The sequence below is a fragment of the Symphalangus syndactylus genome, chromosome 12, assembly GCF_028878055.3.
Source record: "Symphalangus syndactylus isolate Jambi chromosome 12, NHGRI_mSymSyn1-v2.1_pri, whole genome shotgun sequence".
NCBI classification, from domain to species: Eukaryota; Metazoa; Chordata; class Mammalia; order Primates; family Hylobatidae; genus Symphalangus; species Symphalangus syndactylus.
The window spans coordinates 80509525-80525896 of record NC_072441.2 but is presented as its reverse complement, the minus strand read 5'-3'; the positions used below and the strand labels follow the sequence as shown (position 1 = coordinate 80525896).

At 42.9% G+C, this 16372-nt stretch overlaps 1 protein-coding gene across 1 annotated transcript; it reads left to right on the top strand.

Moving 5' to 3' along the window:
• The first annotated feature begins 10912 nt into the window (after nt 1–10912).
• RPTN (repetin) lies at nt 10913–14134 on the top strand. The gene is made up of 4 exons (XM_063628226.1): nt 10913–11050; nt 11792–12125; nt 12225–13563; nt 13606–14134. The coding sequence occupies exons 1-4, from the start codon at nt 10913–10915 to the stop codon at nt 14132–14134; spliced, it is 2340 nt and encodes a 779-aa protein (XP_063484296.1).
• Nucleotides 14135–16372: the final 2238 nt, after the last annotated feature.

The following is a 16372-nucleotide window of genomic DNA, read 5'->3' as shown; positions in this document are numbered from 1 at the left end:
ATGCATAACCCCCCATGCCAGGTACCAGGCTAGGCACTCACATACTCGAGCTCATTTAATTTCTTCAACAATCCTGAGCAGAACTGCTATTCCCATGCAGATCTGCCTGACCTCAGAGTCATGTTCTCTCTGCCTTGGACTGGATCCATAAATGTGACAAGAGGAAAACATAGAACATAGAGTCCTGGGACAAGTATACATGTCATATGCTTGGGTTAGAAAGTTTGAATTCTGACTATAGTTTTGCTATTCACTTGTGTGACCCTGCATGACCTTGCAAAAATCACACTGTCTCTCCTGAGAAAATTTTTTGCTTTTCAAAAGCAGGAAAGCTCTGGATACTTGAAACAGTACTATGGAGCCTGAGAGGTTGAGATGACAGGGAACCTCCCTGCACTCACCTTCAGCAGCCCATCTCCTCGTGGCACAGAGATGGGGCATGAACACCCTGCAGAGGGGACTCCCAGCCTCTTCTCTTGCATACAGCAGGTGCAGCCTAGGTAACATGTCACAACAAAATCCTTCCTGGGCCTCTCCCTTTGCTTCTACTTTCTCCCCCCATCCTCTCCTAAGCCCTGAACTGTGCCATCCTCCCATCCCCTCTTCTCTTGGGACAGGAAGATGCTGCTAATTCTGATGCTGCACAAAGCTGATGATTTCTTTCCTGCAGGGTGACTGGGGCCATGTGGAGCATTTGTGACCACAATAAAGAGATTGAAGATTAAAGGAGGATGATTAGGCAGAATTCCCATGGCAAAGTGGTGTGGTAATTTAGCCAAGTCATGGCTCAGGCACGCAGAAGGGCGTGAAGCCACTGTGGTGTAAGCATCAGGGGCAAGAGCAGCAGAAGAGAGAGCACTTGTCTGGGCTAGTCCCACTGTGTGAGAAGAATTGATGATGATGAAATTTTGTTCTTACTCCAACGTGGCCACAGCTCTGCCATAATCTCTTCCCAGAATCCTTTTGACTGTTAACAGTTCTATCTTCCTCACTAAGCATTCGTCAAGAAGATAAATGAATAAGTGAATGAATGAACCAGGCAACCAGTGGAGAAAACTCTTACTTGATTTCCAACCCCTCGATCATATCTTCTTGTTTCTTGACTACGCCAAGATTTTGCTAGGTGGACATGACAAGTATGTGTATTATGCAAGCATCAACTGCCCCCAGTTATGGGACCAGGCAATAAACCACAGAGGACTGGGGACAGCACCCCTCCCCAGTCCCAGATAATCTCCACCAAAGCCCTTACACCATCCCCTAGTAGCCTCTAATACTCTTGCTGTGCTTTACTGGCAAAGACCTCAGAAGGATTACTTTCCTTACTCAATCCCTTATGAAAGCTCCCTGGCATTACCTGATTTTCTCTCCCTGCTCTCTCAGGACTCTGGATCTGGCATCCTACTATGCCTGACAGCTAAGGGAATAAGACACAGGCATGAGCTTCTTGGGGACAGTGGGCCATCTGCTCCTCTGGGGAGCCTTTGAATTGACACTTACAAAGAATGGACTGAGCACTGACCTACCTGGGTCAGAAGCAGGGCAAGGTTACCTTTAGAAGCCCTGATGAATCTGCTTCTGACCAATCACTGCTTTCAACTTGCCTGCTGCTCCCAGTACACATGACCACATTCAGCTTCCCTGCTGGTGAGAGCTGGGGCTCTTAGGCTGTGCCTCAGATCCCACCTCTCAGTTTGGCCTGGAAACTTTACCATCCAGATATTTCTGGAGAAACTAAAGCAGTTCCTCTGTTATTTCTGCATGTAAACTCTTCAAGATACCAGCAGCCATCTCCCAAACCTCCTGAAATTATCACAGCCCACCACTGGTTCATCTACCAATACCTTCTTCCTGCCCCATACTCTGTAAGGCTCTAGAATTTTCACACATTATTCTTTTTTATTTCCAAGAGCCAACAAGTTGCAAATAAGTTCTAAATCCCAAAAGAATACTGCTCAGGGGGCACAGACTTGTGGAGGTGAAACATCATCCAGTTCAGTCACCCACTGGGGTCCCAGCACTATGGCAGGGCTCATGGGAGAATCAGAAGGAGAAATCAAGGCCTCTTCCCTCAGAGAATTCATCTTCTAACTCAGAGGCAAGAATTATACATAGGCAACAACAGAGAGTGCTAAAGAGCCACAAGAAATAAAAGCCTGTTATATGCTGTAGAATCTCAGTCTACCACAGGCATTGGAGCTAGAGAGAGCCAGTCAGTCTCACATTTAAAGAACACCTATCTTGAGGACGACAAAGAGAGCTTATAGGAGACAGAGAGAGAAAGGAGGAGAAATCTTTCCTTTATAGTGAGGAAGAAAAATATGGTCTGGAGGCAGGGAACATAAGGCCGATTCCCACTTCAGCTATGAGAGGAAATATTCTCTCCATAGTGCATACACCAAGTAAATGACTTTGTAACTTTACTTTATCCTCTTCATTTACATAGGGTGTACCCCAAGTAGAGGTTATTAAACTCCCAAAAAATCTGTAACAGGGCCCTTGAGCCCCTATGTTCAGGCCCGCTCCCACACTATGGAGTGTTCTTTCATTTTCAATAAATCCCTTTGTTCCTTCCTTGCTTTGTTTGTGCATTTTGTCCAATTTTTTTTCAAGATGACAAGAACCTGGACACCCTCCACTGTTAACAATAGAGCTCAAGTCCAGTGAGATGGACAGGCAGAGACCCAGCTATCTATAAGAATACAAAATAGAGCATTATAAACACCATGAAATGACTGCAGAGGATGCCGGAAGAAAGAGGAGAGTCTGACTAGGAAGACTCAGAAATGTTTTCGTAGAAAAGGTAAGTATTTAGATATGTTCGCATGGCTAGAATTTAGATAGAAGATAGGGAGAATAGGATCCAGGAAGAAGCCAAGTGAATAAAAACAGAAACAGGAGGAAGTGGAGGGTTGACTTAGAGAACATCAAGAAGTCCAGTGTGGTTGGAAAGAAGAATACATCACTGAAAAAAATCTGCTTGCCATGGAAGGCCTTGAATAGCATGTTAAAGTTTTGGGGCTTGATTCTTATGGCAAATTATAACCTTTATTCTTAAAGGACACGATAACCCTTCTTGAGAAGAGAGAATTCCTCTGAGAATAGAGTGGAAAATAAATTAGAAAGGAAGATTAGAAGCAGGAAGATGTGTTGATAGTTACACAAAAGTCCAAGCAAATAGTAACCAAGACCTCTCCTGAGAGATGGCAGGAATAAAGATGAGGAGGGGAGAGAGACAAGTTTTTACAGAATCTCAGAGCACGAGAGACCTCTGGAGACACAGACTTTCAGAGGTGGAAGTCATCCAGTTCATCCAGCTGTCACTTCAAACCTCTTCCTCGTTTTATAGATAAGAGCAGAAATAAAGTCACAATGTGGAAGTGTCTTTCCCAAGTTCACAATGAAAGTGAATTCAGGGCCCTGAAGAGAAGCCAGGGCTTCCAAGTCTTAATTCAAGGGATCTCTGATGCACCAGGGTGAGGAAAGGCCAGGAAGGGCTACAAGGAAAATCAGGAGGACACCTGACTGTTCTCGAAAGGGGAACAGGCAAATGCCTGAACATTGGCTTCCATATACCATCATCCCTAAATTCACCTCTTCCCTTCCTGATGGAATTGACCAGGGGAAGGGTGGCAGTGAGAGAACTGAAAACACTGATGGCACCCCAAAGGAATTGCTAAGAATCCCTAAAATACAATGGGAACATCACAGATTACAAAGCTATTTACCTATCTTCCCTACCCCATTTCCTCCACTCCCACTTTACCTCAAGACATATGCATTCCTTTAGTCAACAAACCTTTTTCAGGTGCCGACTACCGTGGGTTTTCTGGCAGCTGCTGGAACTTAAGGTTGCGCAAGACCTTTGGGAGATCCAGAGCCACAGTTCAACTCCACAGCCCTTGCCTCTGCCCAGCTGTGTCTTGGCCAGGCAGGTTTAGCCTGTTGGTATCCTCAAGTCAAGGCTTTTAAACCAACCACCCTGCTCCAGAAATTTCTTTAAAAAAAACTCAAAACAGTTTGGCAGTTCCTCAAAAAGTTAAACATAGAGTTACCACCCCTAGGTGGTACTCCACCCCTAGGTGCATGGCCTAGTTGCAGAGGACTAAAAACATACATCCGCACAAAAATTTGTCCATGAATGTTCACAGCAGCATTATTCAAATAGCCAAAAGGAGGAAACAGCCCAAATGGCCACCAATGGATGAATGGATAAGCAAAATGTGATACACTATCTAATCACATAATGGACTATTATTCAGACTTAAAGGAAAAGAAGTGCTAAAACCTGCTTCAACATACATGAACCTTAAAAATATTATGTTATATGATATAAGCTAGTCCAAAAAAAGGCCACATATTGTATGATTTCATTTGCATGAAATATCCAGAGTAGGTAAATCCATAGAGACAGAAAACAGATTAGTGGCTGCCAGGGGCTGGAAGAGGGCAGAATGGCAAATGACTGCTAATGGGGACAGAATTTCTTTCAGGGGGATCTTGGCAATGGCTGAACAATACTAGATAACATTGAATCATACACTTTAAATGGGTGAATTGTATGGTATGTGAATTATATCTCAATAAAGCTCTTTAACAAAAAGAAAAAGAAGAAACTCAGAAACCTGACCTGAATGATCCAAATTCTGCCATGGTCGGCCGCTTTGAAGATCTCAGTTTTGGTCTGTAGCATTATTAACCATGTGCTAGGAATTACCTAAAATTCCATGGGCTGTGTTAGCAGTGATTTCTGACATTTTCTAGTTCATTTCATCATGGGGAAGATAGGGCCTGTGATGTTGGGGAGAGGAGCAATGCTGGCTCTTGTATCCAAAAACAAAAGCCTACAGTAGAAGAACAGGCTGGGCTGCAAGCTGGGGAGGAGGAGCACAGCTCCAGACTGAAGCCAGTGCACTCAATGCCCAGGAAACCTAGGCTTCCTTCCTTCGGCTCAGAACGTATTTTCTGAGAGTAAAAATATCGCTGATACCAGCGTTACCTTCAGAAACCACTGACTCCCACAGATGTTATTAAAAGCGAAATGGCCTATAATTAACAGGGCAGTAATTCACCTACAAGAAAAGATTTTTAAATGGGAACTTACTTGTGCAGTTGATAATAAATGACCTTTCAATATCAAGAGATCTCAAAGAATTTTATGTCTGTTAATTAGTTGCGCTCCTCTCCAGGGGAAGGTGTTCATTTGCCCCATCTGCAGTTTATCCACCTGCTTAATGCCAAAGGGCTAAGCAAGAAAAAAGTGCCTGCCCCAGCGTTACACAGGGGTCTTCCCTTGTAATACAATGGCCATCCTCTGGATCCTGTAGGATTCATCTCAATAGACACCCAACATCTCAAAAGAAGGAAAAAAGGAAGTCTGAGAGTTCCATGATAATTATCCTTAATGATTTGGCCAAAATATGACAAGGAGACTCCCTGAAAACTCCATTAGCTCAAAATAGTACCTGTCACACCCACTAGACACATCTGCATCCCAAGAGAAATGGACAGCAAAGGCTTACAGTAGGATCAAGAACTGCAGGGAATGGGCAACAAGTGGAATTTCTTCAGTCTCATGTCAAACCAGTGCCCAGAGCTCTCAATTGTAAAGAGAGAAGGGTATTTTTTTCTCTGTGGGTTTTGTTTCTGTAAATAGAAGCATCTGTCTTATCTCCCCAAATAGATTACACACTCCTTTAGTGTTGAAATCATCTAAGTTCTGGAGAAGCATAAGAAAATAATAAATATTTGACTGGTTAAGGGTTAGGAGATTCTCATTTCAAGGTCAGATTCCTTCACAGTATGTCATAAGGAAACTACCCTGGTCTTACTCACTTCAGTCTATGTGGAAAGTTATTTCTCTCATTGGGGAGCAAGTAATCACCAGTCCTGTTCCAAAAGAGGCAACATAACATAGGGATTGCAAACAAGGGCTTTGGAATCAGGAAGACATGGGTTCAAACCTCAGCTCAGCCAGTTGCAAGTTGTGTGACTTTGAGCAAGTTACTTATCCTTCTCTGAGCCCCAGTATCCTTGTTTGAAAAATGAAGACAATATTCTCTGCCTCATGGAGTTTTTGTGGGAATTAAACAAGATAATAAGTTTACAGATTTGGAATATTAGACCTTTGTCAGGTGCATAAGATGCAGCTGGAGGCCATTATCCTAGCAAATCACTGCAGGAGCAGAAAACCAAATACCACATATTCTCACTTATAAGTGGGAGCTAAACATTGGGTATTCTGGAACATAATGATGACAACAATAGACACTGGGGACTACTAGAAGGGGGAAGAAGGAGAGAAACGGTTGAAAAACTACTGGGTGCTATGCTCACTATCTGGGCAATGGGATTATTCATATCCCAAACTCGATGCCAAGCAGTATACCCATGTAATAAACCTTCACATACACCCATGGAATATGAAATAAAAATTGAAATTATTTTTAAGGAGATAATATATATAAAATGCTTAATGCAGAGCCTAGCACACAATAAGATTTCAATAAATTGTAGCTTAAAAACATCTTGCCTTTGAGACCAAAGGTCACACTACAACATGACTGCATTTAAAGCTGCAAAACACATTGAAAAATAATTTTTTTAAATAATGTAGGTCTCATGAAATTTATAAATATTAATGAAGAAACAGGATACCCATAATTGATTTCTCCATTTTCCACAGAGAAAGACTGAGAAGCACAAATTCTGAGGTCTTTATCGAATATCTGAATAGAGCAATGTTTAAATATGACCTCTAAAGCCACTGTTAACCTTAAGATTGGCATGACAGAATCTCAGAATGCCAATGCCAAAATAAAGCTCCAACCCTCTCCTTTTACAGATAAAGAAACAAAGGTCACATTTCATGATTCCTTCAAAGGTGTTTTATTTCAATCCCAGTGGCACTGAAAGTTCTTTAAGGACAAAGACTACACTTTATCTCAGTGCCCACAAAAAGGTGCCCTCTGTATGGTCACAAATACTAATTGATTAGCTGATTGGCTGATCAACATAGTTCTCTGCCTATTCTATCAGAATGTATTAAGTGTTAAATGAATGCACACATAGCAGATCCTACTCTTAAGAACATAATCTTTCTCTTACTGCAACATCAAACAAAGAGAACTGCTATTGCTGTCGTCTAACCAAAAGAAACAGTTGCTAGAGAGCCGTGGAACATGCCAAGAGAAAGGGGACACAGCATTGTTGTTCTGTGTCCTGATGGCTATTGTCTTCAACACCTGCCCATCCCACCCCTATTCCTCTTATTTGCCTCTGGGGATAACCAAATCTTCTCTAGGTCTTTTATTCTAACAGGTGAGAAGAGATGTAACTGAAGAGCACTAAGTAGAGATGGAAAAGTATAAGGAGAACCTTAATGTGACCCAGCTCACAGAATTTATGAATAGACTTAAGAAAGTCCTGACTTGTGCTGGGAGACCCCAAACAGCCAAGGATGCAAGCTGGAGGGATGATAACAAGACTACAAAAGGCAGAGACCCTGGGAAATGCCAATAGAAGCACTAGATCTTAGACCCAGCAGTCCCCCTTCAGGATACATTTCCCCCTTCAGAAGTTAACATTTCTTCAGTGTACCATAATTCTACTAGTTATCTAGACTTAAAGACTTGGAATCTCACCTAATGTTCCCACTTTCCGTGCCCCTCTTCTAATCTGTCCCCAGACCTCATCCCTTTATTCCTGCTATTATCCATCTACCTTCCTATAGTTTTGAACTACTGCATCCAGGTCGAAGTCCTTGTCACTTCTCACCCATGCCATATAACAGACTCCTAACTGGTCTCACTGCCCAGTCCTCCTCTTTCTGATTCATCTTGTACACCACAGTTTAGGGTGACCAACTCAGTCCAGATTGCCCAGAACTGTCCCACTGAAAGTCTCATGTCCTGGGAAACTCCTTAGTCCCAGACAAACTGAGACATCTGACCAACTACAACAGAGCCGTTAGATTCTTCCTCTAAACAATGCTTTGATTATGTCGCTTTTCCTAACCAAAACCCTACTTCTCCTTTCTCATTAAAATAAACCCTAAAGTAGGCCCCAAATCTGCCTCAGAGAATGTCTCAGAAAGCATATCGGGCTAGAATGAGGAAACAAGTAAACCAGGCCTGGCTTTAGTCATAGCCCGTGAAACCCTTGGCAAATACACTCAATCTAGCTGAACCTCAGTTTCCTCATCTGTAAAATTAAGAGGATAGATTTCCCTTTCAGTTCCAAAATTTTCTAAGTCTACTCTTTTAAATCCCTCTGCTCAACCCTGACTTACCAGCTCACTTGAATCCAAACTCTCACCTTAGTACCTTTGATTCTTCCCTTCTCCCCACTCGGAAGTTCTTTGCTTTCTTCTCTGCCCACCTGAATCCTTTCAGGAACAACATGAAGCTCACCTCCTAACGGACGTCCAGGCCCAGCCATGAGGACTCCACATGCACCTAGGTTTCTAATAGTCAGCACTTAGCATGTCCTATCCCTGGAGTTCAAAATATTTTTCTATGTGAAGCTTCTTTATTCCAACTAAACTAAAATCTTTCTGCACTGTTGTGATTCCCTTGTAGAATCCTGAACACATAGTAAGTAATAGCTAGTGTTATTAATAATAATTGATTGGCTGATGGATACATAGGAAAAGGTCCAAACAGGGATCTAGATGTGAGACAAACGTAGAAATACAGGTGAGTCTACAGTTTTTTGCACCTTACATAAGATTCTTCAATGCTTCCATAATCCAATAATTCATTTACCCCAAAAATATTTACTAAGAATTCCCCAAGCTCAAGACACTGTGCTGGCATCCAAGGGCACAGACATGGGAAATTAACAGAAGCTGGGGTCTCTAGCAGCATTTCTCTCTCACAGATATCATAAACTTCCATGTTGTCCCTCAACTCAAACTTTTTAGTAGTAAGTCTTAGAAGGCTTAATGGTAGAAGTTCCACCATCAGCGCCCCTCATCCCCAAAACTGACCATGTATCTACTTCTCCCAACTAGCCTGTGGAGCTGTTAAATGAAAAAAATAATAGTAATTCAAAATAAGTTAATAGGTTAATATCCAAATATCTACCCGCACAAGAAAAAGGTTAGTCTAAAAGAAACCTCTTCCAGGAAACATATTCTGGCCAAATAAATAGAATCTCTAGTTCCAACGTTGACATGTGTTTGTAAGTGACCACGCAGACATCCTTCTTCAGTATGAGTTGACTGTTGCCCTCTATTAGTATTGGCAAGTGACATATATTAAGGATGAACTCAGCCAACACCTCTGTCTTTTGGGACCCTCACAGCACAAATACGTACACACACACACACACACACACACATTCTCTTAATTAAATGGGGCTAGGACTTAAACAGTGTCACCTACTGTAGTGACAAACAGGTTCATGAGCAAGTGGGGGAAGTAAATAAACCAAACGGTTTGCAGAGGGAGAGGTCAAGCTGGGCTGAGCTGTGCTGGGACCAGAGTGATTCAGGCTTTGCCACAGAATGGGTGTCTCCTGGGATGGCCTTGTAGGATAATTAAAACCCCTATAAATAGGATGAGTTTTTAGGTCTCCAATATCCTCTCTGACTCCTGAATCTTCTGCTCCTTCCTCCTCAAGCAGGTAAGACATGCATAGGGGAGCACTGGTAGTATCTACAAGGCTCTCAAGAGCCCTATAATGCACCAGGCTGGGGAGGTCTGAGACTTAATTCCTCTGGGTAATAGCCTTGGGTACCTTCTGCTTCCTTTTTCTGGCTCTATCTGAGAATATGACAATAGCTGGGGTGGACTACTTCTGTGCCTGTAAAATGCAAATGCCTTCACTTCAACGTGTCCTAGGCATCCCAAAACTGAAGGCTAGAACAATTGATGAACAGCTTAGTCTCCCATAGTGGAGCATTTACTTTTTGTGCAAGTTAGGAAAGACCTAATAGTTTAGGGCCAAGGCTCTGGACCATGGGCCCAGCAATGCTCAAGTCTCATTGCATTGAATTATAACAAGTGACTCAGCTTGTCCCATGTGATCCATTATTTGTCACTTATTCTTATAGACATCATTGTTTGTATGCTTTTGGCAATTCAACGTGCTCTGCAGATAGGGCTTCAGTTTGGTGGCCTATAAACCCACTAACTGGAATTTTCATACCACAAGAAAAAAATGTAATTGAGATTTAGATCTCAAAAGACCCGTCTCCCAGCATGGCCAATGTGAACCTGATTATGTATACCTCCTATAATCTGTGCCCTTAATTTGGCTATGTACCCACTTGCTATTTTTATCTGTAACAGCTTTTATATTCATTGATTTCATTTTATAAGCATATCCCAAAGTCATCCAGGCCAGAAGCATTTGCTGGAATTTAGCCTCCCAGAATGCTTCCTTAGACCGTGAAGAGAGACTTTCAGCCTTCTTCCTTGCTTAAGAAAGGCTCGTTACAAGACTGAAACCTGTTCAGTGGGATCTATTTAGTGCCCCCTCCAGTTTGCTAGTTGTTAGTCGAAAATTATGCCCTACTATGATGGCTTCTGTTCCTGCCTCTATTGGGCTTCCTGGCCTCCCCTCCTTTTGTTCTAATATGAGATTTTCAATCAGGTGAATCCTGCCTGGAGTGGAGGATGGGATATGTAAAACACCTGCAATGCATTTTTTGTTTTTTAAGAAATTGTCTCTTTTTATAGCAAGGGAACCAAGTTTGCACCATCTCCCACTATAGCAATGATATTTGGTCCCTGACTGTGAGTCAGGGCAAGGGAGGGGTACAGCTAAGAAGGGGCTCTCTCACTTCTTAAACTTTCTCCCAGATCCAGAGGGGTCACTTGCCCTCTGGAAATGCTGTCTCATGGTCATTATCCTAAGGGCAGGAGAAATCTTGTTTCTTCTTTTAGGTTCACCTGTACTTGTCAAAATGGCTCAACTCCTGAATAGCATACTCAGTGTGATCGAGGTATTCCACAAATATGCCAAAGGGAATGCGGACTGTGCCTTACTATGCAAGGAAGAGTTGAAACAACTGCTCTTGGCTGAGTTTGGAGACATCCTCCGGGTAAGATACACAGACACATAGCCCCATGAGATCAAGTGTGAATGACTCTGACACCTGCACCAGGGTTGGATGTTTTGTTTTATTTGGGCTTGCTCCACCCTGTAACAAAAGGAATTTCAGGCAGCTCCTTAGTAGTTCTCCCCCAGCATACACACACACACACACACACACACACCCCTCCTTGTATCTGAATTTGAACAGGAGAGAGAATAACTTCAAGGTAACGGGGAATAATTTCTCAGAAGAAAACCTAAGATTCATACTTTGATTTCTATATTTAGTGCTATTCACACATCTTTTCATGTATTCATTCATTCAACCAATAAAGAGTCACTGAGCACCTGCTCTATGCCCCTAGGCACAAGGGTTACAAACATGAATAAAATCAGCTCCCCCTCCTTCTAGGATCTCACAGTGCAGTGAGAAAAAAAAGGGGGTAAGCAACTAGGATATAGCCTGTGATGGAATGGGATAACTGTGAAATGAATCAAGTTAATTACTAATGGAGCTGATTTTAAATAAGTGTATCTACTCCCTGTGGTCAGGCTCCCACTGATTCAGCAAGGTTCTGAGAACCTGCTGGTCAAAGACTAGCGCCAAGTTCACACCACTTCAAATTAATGGTTTTTCAACCTAGGAAGGTCCATACAGCACCGAATTGATTGGGGCATGAACACTGATACACATCTTAGTACGCACAGGACAGCATCTGATTTTGCTCTTTGTTTTATCTCCTAACAGAGACCAAATGACCCAGAGACTGTGGAAACCATCTTGAACCTCTTAGATCGAGACCGAGATGGACATGTTGATTTTCATGAGTATCTCTTGTTGGTGTTCCAGTTGGTCCAAGCCTGCTATCATAAGCTAGACAATAAGTCATATGGAGGCAGGACCTCACAGCAAGAAAGGGGGCAGAAAGGAGCACAAGACCGTAAGTTCCCAGGAAACACAGGCAGACAACACAGACAGAGGCACGAGGAAGAAAGGCAGAACTCCCACCACAGTCAGCCTGAGAGACAAGACAGAGATTCCCACCATGGTCAGCCTGAGAGACAAGACAGAGATTCCCATCGTGGTCAGCCTGAGAGACAAGACAGAGATTTCCACTGTGGTCAGCCTGAGAGACAAGACAGAGATTCCCACCGTGGTCAGCCTGAGAGACAAGACAGAGATTCCCACCATGGTCAGTCTGAGAAACAAGACAGAGATTCCCACCGCAGTCAGCCTGAGAGACAAGACAGAGATTCTCACCACAATCAGTCTGAGAGACAAGACAAGGATTTCAGCTTTGATCAGTCGGAGAGACAAAGTCAAGACTCTAGCTCTGGTAAAAAAGTGAGTCACAAATCTACCAGTGGCCAGGCTAAATGGCGGGGACATATCTTTGCCTTAAATCGGTGTGAAAAACCAGTTCAGGATTCTCATTATGGTCAGTCTGAAAGACTTGCACAACAATCTGAAACACTTGGACAAGCCTCTCGCTTTAACCAGACAAATCAGCAGAAATCAGGCTCTTATTGTGGACAGTCTGAGAGGCTAGGTCAGGAATTAGGCTGTGGTCAGACAGACAGACAAGGCCAGAGTTCCCACTATGGTCAGACGGACAGACAAGGCCAGTGTTATCATTATGATCAGACAGACAGACCAGGCCAGGATTCCCACTACAGTCAGCCAAACAGACAAGGCCAGAGTTCCCACTACAGTCAGCCAGACAGACAAGGCCAGAGTTCCCACTATGGTCAGACAGACAGACAAGACCAGAGTTATCATTACGGTCAGACAGACAGACAAGGCCAGAGTTCCCACTATGGTCAGACGGACAGACAAGGCCAGTGTTATCATTATGATCAGACAGACAGACCAGGCCAGGATTCCCACTACAGTCAGCCAAACAGACAAGGTCAGAGTTCCCACTATGGTCAGCCAGACAGACAAGGCCAGAGTTCCCACCACGCTCAGACAGACAGACAAGGCCAGAGCTATCATTATGGTCAGACAGACAGACAAGGCCAGAGTTCCCACTATATTCAATCACAGACTGGGGAAATACAGGGGCAAAACAAGTACTTACAAGGGACTGAAGGAACAAGAAAAGCCTCTTATGTTGAACAATCAGGAAGATCAGGGAGGCTAAGTCAACAGACTCCAGGACAGGAAGGGTACCAAAACCAGGGACAGGGATTCCAGTCTAGGGACTCACAGCAGAACGGCCACCAGGTATGGGAGCCTGAAGAGGATAGCCAACACCACCAACACAAACTCTTAGCACAAATCCAACAAGAAAAACCACTTTGTCACAAAGGGAGAGACTGGCAATCACGCAGTAGTGAGCAGGGCCACAGACAGGCCCAGACCAGACAGAGTCATGGTGAGGGGCTGAGCCGCTGGGCAGAGGAAGAGCAGGGCCATCAAAGTTGGGATACACACAGCCATGAGGGTCAGGAAGGTCCATGTGGGACACAGGACAGGCGAACCCATGAAGATGAGCAGAACCATCAGAGACAAGACAGGCAAACCCATGAAGATGAGCAAAACCACCACAGACAAGACAGACAAACCCATGAAGATGAGCAGAGCCATCAGAGACGAGACAGGCAAACCCATGAAGACGAGCAGAACCGTCAGAGACGAGACAGGCAAACCCATGAAGACGAGCAGAACCGTCAGAGACGAGACAGGCAAACCCATGAAGATGAGCAGAACCGTCAGAGACGAGACAGGCAAACCCATGAAGATGAGCAGAACCATCAGAGACGAGACAGGCAAACCCATGAAGAGGATCAAAACCATCAGCAACAACATAATAGACAAAACTATGAGGAGAAAGAGAGGTATCAAGGACCTCAGAATCAAAAATCCCAAGTGACCCAGAGAAGCTGTCCTAACAGAGAAAAATTCCACATGAAAGAGGATGACCAGAGCCAAGGCTCACAGAAAAGACACACTGAACCATCCTTCTATCCAACCCAGAGCAGTGGGAGGCCCCAAAGCAGAGAACAGCGTGGTCACCCTACCAAGGGAGCTACTGCTCCCAACCCTCTCTATGACTATATGCAAGAACAGAAATCCTACCGGTACTAGGCTATGTGAGCACCAGAGGTAAAGCAACACAAAGCCAAAAAAGAAACCTATAGGTCGAGTTCACCTTTAATTCTATTTAAGAGATTGAGAATGTGTTTCTTCCCCCATCCTCTGCTGTATCTCCCTGCAAGGATGTTTTTGAGTACTAGTATTCACGTAAGGGCTTTTTGGTTCTTTGAGCAGCAATTCTAGGGTTTTCTGATTCAGTGAAATCTAGGTGGTAAATTGGGTGAAATAATCATATCTTAATGTTGATCAGTTTAGGTATTTAAATCATTTCCTGCTTCGCCCTCGGTGTAGATGAGACCTGGCTGAATCATTGAAAGGTAGAACACTTCTCCCTAAAGTTCAGAAACAGAAAAGATATTCTGAAGATTCACATTACATCCATGGATTATACTACATCTCCACTGCTCAAGGAACCCTAGATTTGGTGAGCTTTGGCTCCTGTGGATAAAACATCAGGAATTTCAAGCCTCATATTCTAGACTAGAATGAAACTCAGTTCAAGGCTGCTACAAGAGCCGAGAACATAGAGTGCATCTCTAATGTTTACTACATCTCCCATGCCAGGCTCTTATTCCACACCAGAGGGACTGTCCATTAGTGCCTATCACTAGAGCTGAATGGACCCATTCCAATTCAATACGTTTCTAGTTTCTGATTATATAAAATAGAAAGAAAGTATATGTCATATGTTTGCAAATTCCAGGGGATCAAGACTATTGATTCGTAGCTCCTAAGACCTGAAAACTCTTCTCAAGAAAATCTATGTGCAGATTATGAATTGTATTAAAATATCTAATAAATAATTGATGAGCAATGACTTTCATGACTCCTTTCTTCACTGTAGGGTTGTACTATTTTCACTTTTGAGCCATTTTCCAAAAATAACACCTTATTTCTTGACTTCTAAAATGTCTTTGTTCCCTGGGTTCTTGGGCACTGAAAAAAAATAAGAATCAATACAAAACAAATAATAAAGAGTCAAAATGAAACTTATCTAAATATAATTTTCAGCTCCTCCTCCCTCTACTGAGTCATATTTTACCTTTACCACTCCCTCACCACCACATTCAAATTGTCATTGAGTCTTCCCAACTCTACATCCCCATAACTTTTGAATCTCTTCTCACGTCTCCATCTCCACTGCCTTAATGGCTCTTCTCCTCAGTGGCTCCCCAGTGACTTGAGAAAAAATTTACATCCCTCAATGTGGCACATAGGCCTCACTGTCTGATCAGATGACCTACCCAGCCTACTCACATGAGAGGCCCCTCCCAGGAGCATCCAATGCTCCAGCCACACCAAGGACTTGGCCTTTTCTTGGTACACCTGATCTTTCATGAATTCATATCATTGAATGTGCCATCCCATCAGCATGGAATACCTCCCCACTATTTTCTGCCTGACAAAAACCTAGGTATCCTCTGGGTCCCAACTAAAACATCACCTCTTCTAAGCAGCCTTTCTGGACACTCCAAATTCTGCTTTCTCTAAGTTCACACTCACTTCTGTTATATCATTTGGCCCACACTCTATGGTAATTTTCTCTCCTGGAAAACTGGGAATAAGACTATATCTTACTCAACCTTGTACTGCTCAGCACTTAATATAGCCAGTGATGTCTAGTAGTACCCATTGTTTTTGAATAAGTGGACAGATGGAGGAAATAAGTCTGGCTTTGTAATAAATTCAACTGGACATTAATTAGACATCTACTGCATATAAACCAAAGGGACAAACAAGAGAGACTGAATTAACTCCTCATTTAGTTATGGCTCAAGGAATGAAACAGTAACATTTTTAGGTCTTTTAAACAATAAGGGCTTTACTGCCTAGGACAATAAGGGCTGAATTATTAGAAATTAGAAATCAACCCCTGGGACTATTGAGTTCAATACATCACCAGACTTACAATCCAAAAATCAGAAACGTGATTCAGAAGCCTCTGACATTGCTGCCAAAATTGCCTATCAACATGTCTCTATAACCTTATTTGCAAAAATAAAAAAATAGCCAAAATCTTGGTATGATTGTCTCTAACTCCCTTTCACCTTCCAAATATCATCCAAATATGCCTAATTTGAAAAACATTAATTCACATCTAGAACTCTAGCTGCAAAGAAGTCTAGGAAATATAGAAGGAGATAGGAATGGATGCTGAGGGCCATCAGATTGTATTTACCATAGGAAGAATATAATAACTCATAACAACAGCTGCTTTCCTGAAGGAAA

Excerpts from the sequence above, each read along its gene's own strand:
- RPTN (XM_063628226.1), top strand. The coding sequence starts at position 10,913 with ATGGCTCAACTCCTGAATAGCATACTCAGTGTGATCGAGGTATTCCAC. Across the intron at positions 11,051-11,791 it reads AGTTTGGAGACATCCTCCGG|AGACCAAATGACCCAGAGAC; the intron begins GTAAGATACACA and ends ATCTCCTAACAG. Across the intron at positions 12,126-12,224 it reads ACAAGACAGAGATTCCCATC|ATTCCCACCATGGTCAGTCT; the intron begins GTGGTCAGCCTG and ends GACAAGACAGAG.